The sequence below is a fragment of the Dendrobates tinctorius genome, unplaced genomic scaffold (genome assembly GCF_039654945.1).
Source record: "Dendrobates tinctorius isolate UK_male_01 unplaced genomic scaffold, ASM3965494v1 ptg000120l, whole genome shotgun sequence".
NCBI lineage: Eukaryota > Metazoa > Chordata > Amphibia > Anura > Dendrobatidae > Dendrobates > Dendrobates tinctorius.
The window spans coordinates 25,652,684-25,658,561 of NW_027361788.1; the positions used below are offsets into that span (position 1 = coordinate 25,652,684).

A 5,878-nucleotide genomic window follows, 5' to 3' on the forward strand; every position below is an offset into this window, starting at 1 on the left:
CCGTCTTTGACAATGGAGAACATGATGAGTGTAGTTCTAGACCGGCAGCGATCGCTCAGTTGATGTCGGTCTGTGGAGACACATCATGGTGGGACCACGAAGATCTAGGGACCCCTGGGGATTCTGGCAAGTGAATCTTCACTCTTGGTGCAGGCGGATCTGTTGAAGTATTGTTGTTACATTTAATATGTTAAAAAGAAAACAGATGAGAAAAATCCTGTAATATCGACAAGTGCAAACTTTCCTTATATTTGCTAATATCATTGTATGTTTTGATTTTTTTTATCTCATCAAATAAAAAAAAATTGTTTAAAAAAAAAAAAAAAAAATAGAAATTTTTGCATGCTGCAGAATGACACTTTTTCCTGTCTTTCAAAGTTTGGAGATATGGTGCCCCAACTACAACTCCCATCATGCCCTTGCAATATTCCCTCCAAGCTATGTGTTCTGGAGAGGACAGAGTTAAACATTCCTGATAGGCGGGAGCTGTAAGCTGTGTTATTGATTCAGCATCACAGGGTTAAATATGAAGCCTTGCAGATTGGGCGGAGTTGAGAGCGGTCGCATTAACTCTCTCCTTTCCAGAGCACAAGGCTGAGAGCAGTCTTTGGGTTCAGTGGTGTGGCTGGCAGCTCACTGTGCCGGAGATGACTCATCCAGGCTGATCACGTGACTGTGACGTCATCGCAGGTCCTGCAGCACTGGCTCTAGAATCCAGCAGCATTTGCCCTTTTCGCAATGGAGGGTAAGGAGTATATGGATATCTATGGGAATGCAATTACTCTGCAGCGGCAGGCGTACGGTGACACCTGCCAGGACTTCACGGTCACCAGCGCCAAGCTCTCCGTCCGCTCCCTCACCACCTGGACGTGCATCGTATGGATAGTCGCTTACGCCATATTCTTCTACACGCAGCACAGCGCTGTCCTGACGGCGGCCATCATGGTGTCCATCGTAGGACTTCTGCTTTACTTGCACCTGGTGAAGGTCGATCACGAGTCCCTGCTAATCCTGGGCTCCCTGGGGATCCAGAGAACGACGACGTATGCCTCCGGCCGGGAAAATACCGTCTTCGTGGAGATGTGCAGGGTTCAAGACGTCGTCATCAACGAGGGCATCTCCATGCACCGGGTGAACTACTACCTGTGCCTGCTCCTCAAAGATCCCAGTGACCCCCAGGCCGGGGTGTCCCAGGTGGTTCCTGTCTTCCAGAGCTCTCAGCCCCGTCTGGACTGCCTGCGAGAGATCTACCGGAGCTGTCAGGAGATCTTGTCATCTCAAAGGAGCAAAGCAGCAAACTGATGCGGACCTGTCTGAAGAACCATCTGGACCCTTCCTCCCGAGTCATCTGCGACACTGGCTGTTTCTTAGTTGTATTACTTTCTGGAAAAGCTGGGCAACCTCTTTTCTAGATTCCTATACAGATTCCATCTAGACCAGGGTTCCCCAACAGGTCATGTTTTCAGGATTTCATTTGTATTGCCCAGGGGATGGAATTATCACCTGGGCAATACTCAGGAAATCCTGAAAACATCATCTGTTGGTGGGCCTTGAGGACTGGAGTTGGGGAACCCTGTTCTAGACGTTGGGTTCCAGGAGCAGTCACCAAAACCAGACATCTTTAGTGATGAGCGCGTATACATGAATACATGTGTGTAATGCCTGTTTGTTAGGGAATCTCCACATGTATTCAGCCTGTCTACAAGTCGCAAATCATGCAGATAAGACTAGGAAAACGAAATCTCCGAGCACGCCAAAAACCTCGGAGGACACCCGAGCAACGAGTATACTCGCTCATCAATAGATATCTTGCATTGGCCACAATATTTAGATACTAGGCTAGGGCGGTAAATGGAACTTTTACCCCAGATGACAGAAATCCTTGTCTTCTTTAGGCTATGGTCACCCCTTTTTTTTTTTTCTAGTGGATCATCTCTAAAATCGTCCTGAAAAACTGCTTAAAAAACTCGTCTGTTTCATTTCTATGTTCATGTGAGGATTTTTTATTTTTTTTTTACGTTTTAGTGAGAACCTTTCCAAACTAGGAACTGTCCAATTAAAAGGCTGCAAGAGAAAAAGCTTCTATGGAAAAAAACCCAAAAAACTTTAAACCTCTTTCAAGAAACGCTTCCAAGAAAATAACTTTATTTAAAAAAAAAAAAAAAAAAGTTTACGCTAAGGCCATGTTCACATAGTATTTGGTCAGTATTTTACCTCAGTATTTGTAAGCCAAAATTAGTAGAGGAACAATCAGAGGAAAAGTATAATAGTAACACGTCACCACTTCTGGATTATCACCCACTCCTGGTTTTAGCTACAAATACTGAGGTAAAAACTCACCAAATACTGAACGTGTGCATGTGGCCTTAAAAAAACAAAACCAGAGTGAGCCTTAAGGTATGTTCACACAGCCTTTTTGCTATATTTTTTTTTTAGCGAAAACTCAAAACAAACAAGATTTTGAGGAAGGTATTGGACAGTTTCTTCTGCAATAACTCCTGAACAAAAAAAAAGTGTGAACATATACACAATATTCAGGAAAAGCTGGGTGGCCATCTTTTGGTTTTTGACCGTTCCAAAAAAAAAAAAGATATACGGTACATATTTAAAGGATGTGGTGATTTTCCAAAAAACTTTTCAAATGGCAGAAACTTTATTTTATTTTTTTTTTTTAAGTTGGATGACTCTTTGAAGGGGTTATTGAATCCCCATCAAATCTTCTATAAACTTTAAAATATGGTAAAATGAGCAGTATACTAATGTCCTGAAAATCCACAACTGCATAAAATTGATAAATTCTCTTGATTACATTACAAAGCGTTTTTGATTAACGATGTATGCACATATTTATTTTTCAAAATAAATAGTTACCAAAAAGATCTTTATATATATCGATGGCTTTTTTGTGATGTCCACCAACATTCTGCAGATATACACTACAGGTATACACAGTAGGGCCGATGTTTGGATGTGATTATAATTTAACTGAAAGGGAAGGTGTCATCGTACAATTGCCTACTATGGTGAAATCCACTTAGGCTATGTGCACACGTTGCGGATTCGTCTGCGGATCCGCAGCGGATTTGGCCCTGCGGATTCGCAGGAGTATTCCATGCGATCTACAGTACCATAATATCCTATGGAAAACAAAAACCGCTGTGCACATGCTGTGTAAGATTCCGCACGCATACGCAGCGGTTTATTTTCCGCAGCATGTCAATTCTTTGTGTGGATTCTGCAGCGTTTTAACACCCATTCCATTATAGGAATCTGCAGGTGTAAAAATGCTAGCTAAATTCGCAGTAAAACGCAGGTCATTTTACCTGCAGATTCTACGTGGAAAAATCCGCACAGGAATCCGCAACGTGTGCACATACCCTTACACTCTGCAATATCTGTACTCTAAGGACAGCTCAACTTATATTTCTTAGGAGAATTCTGCTTAATATCTCACGTCTCCCGCCCTCTGCTACAGTAAAGATTCCTCAATTTTTACGTTTTCTTGTCATAATTATGGATAACCCCTTTAAGCCCCCATTCCCATTGAGGCGCATTCATGTATATGCGATGTCGGGGGGAGGATGAGGAGTAATAGCTGTTTGGTGAGCGCTCATACTGAAGGTACATGCAGTCATATCAGAGTAGAGGGGAGGTGTAGCTGAATATGTCAGCAAATTCATTCACTTCCACCTTGAGAAGCGAGCAGTGAAGTCATGTATATCACCCACCTTTCCCATTAATTAGGACAGGTGCAGAACATCACCAGCCCCGCTCACTTCTCAATTTGGAAATGACCACAGATGGACAAAAACCATTAAAAGGGGTTGTCCACCTTTGTACATGTATTGGTGGCTAAAAATTAATTTTTTAACACTTTTTCTTTTACAGTCTCTATTTCCCTGCGCATTAAACTTTGATGTGGTCCGTGGTCACAAATCAATTGAGAGGAGAAACAAAAAAACGAACGATTTGAGTAAAAAAAACAAACAAAAAACTCCCAGTCAGATCATCACAGTGGGCTCACTAACACATTCTCAGTTAACTCATTCTGCAGCCAGCAATAGTGCAAAATACAGAAGTTATAGAAGGCAAACGGGGCAAAATTTTTAATGAAACCAAATGACAAATTATATTTAGACCCAATTGCATGCATGCAAAAAAAAAAAAAAAAAAAAAATTGAATCGGAGAAAGCAATGTGACCACCCATATCACAGCTTTAGGGCCTGTAATATTATAAATTCTAATTGACAGGTCAAGAGTCGGTGACGTCTGCTTACTATTTTTTTTTTTCAAGCAGAAAAGAGAAAATATGAATTACAGTAAAAGTTCCTTTCATTCATCACCATCATCATCAAAAGGCACAGTAATATCCAATATTCCGGATTGTGAGAGGTAAATTACAATTTCATAATTAGTAAAGATTCTTAAAGGGGATTGTCCTATCCTTAGGAGATTTCATCAAATATCAGAGGGTGGGAGTCCGACACCCGGCACCACCATCGATCACCAAGATTTGGACGTAAACATTGAATGGAGTCCGAACAGTCCATCTCTGTACAATGTACTGTAGATCGGCTCCTATTCACTTCAATAGTACTAGAACGTGGCTGCTACACTGTACGGAGCTGGGCTGATCCGGTTCTGTCCATTGTTACATTCGGATCTTGCTGGAGCTGAAAACAGTTGATCAGTGGTGGTGTCGGCCCCCCACCCTCTGATATTGATTGATTATCCTCAGACTAGGCCATCAATATCTTAAGCCTAGTAAACCATTGTAAGGCCGGGATCACACATGCGAGAAACTCGCCGCCGGCACTCGGGAGCGGAGCGTGTGGCCAAATAGAAATACATGCAGCTGAACGCTCCGCTCCCGAGTGCCGGCGGCAGTGCCGGGTATTAAGATGCGAAACTCGTCCGAATTTCTTGCATGTGTGATCCCGGCCTTATGATCACTTCTAGCAGCAGAGGTGCAACTTTAAGCCCCTGGGCCACAATGCAAATCGCTAATATTGCCCACCACCGACCCTGGTACGGTGGCAGAGGGGTCTTTGGACCCCCTTAGCCGTCACTGCTACCTCTGTTCCCGCTATCGCATAACCCCGGTAGAGCAGATTATCCCAGCTAAGTACTCTGTTTCCTGCCTTGAGAAACTGTAGATTATGAGATGGTTTTAGCAGTCCAGTAGCGGATTACTGGAATTTCTGAACTAAAGGAATTTTTCAATTGTCGTGTTAAACCGTAGCACAGATATTTCTGAGCTGCTGCCCATTACTGTAAGGATCAAGCTCTTACAACACAATGAAGTTAGCTTGGATGTGTGCGTACCCACAAAGGAGAGGCGGCCATTGAGTAGATGACTAACGCAGGTAACAGCGACTTTGTTGATTGAGTCACTATAATAGCGACATGGGGCAGAAGACAGACTTATAGACTTTCTACTGAGTGTGTATTCTGTGTTGGGGGGTAAGGGCAGTTTCAGCACCTGAACCAAACACTGACCAAAACTTTTAAGATTTCAAAAGTTTTATGAAAGTACAGTTATACTCTGAAAATCAGGCTGAGCTGAAATAACAAACTTGGCCTGTGGACAAGAGTGGCGATGTTACTGAAAATAAAGCCAATGCTTGGTCCCAAAAATCCACCTTTAAGAGATCTGAACCTCTATTAAGGAAAGGGAGGTCTCCCCCATATAAGAGAGTAAGTAATCCAACTGGAAGCTCGCCCTCTAGTGGTAGCTTTTCAGAACCACACCCTAAAGTAGTTTTTGGCATAAGCTCATGCATTTTCCATTATCAGATCCGTGAGAGATTTACCTAAAAGTTTTACATGAATTGAAGCATCATCTCCAAGGATATATATATATATATATATATATAT

General features: G+C 42.5%; 1 protein-coding gene across 1 annotated transcript; it reads left to right on the top strand.

The window, feature by feature from the left end:
* Positions 1-591: 591 nt before the first annotated feature.
* PIGH (phosphatidylinositol glycan anchor biosynthesis class H) lies at positions 592-2,879 on the top strand. Its single transcript, XM_073590975.1, has one exon. It carries the CDS (start codon positions 739-741, stop codon positions 1,300-1,302), a length of 564 nt encoding a protein of 187 aa, XP_073447076.1. The 5' UTR covers positions 592-738; the 3' UTR covers positions 1,303-2,879.
* The last annotated feature ends 2,999 nt before the right edge of the window (positions 2,880-5,878 follow it).

Excerpts from the sequence above, each read along its gene's own strand:
- PIGH (XM_073590975.1), top strand. The coding sequence starts at position 739 with ATGGAGGGTAAGGAGTATATGGATATCTATGGGAATGCAATTACTCTG.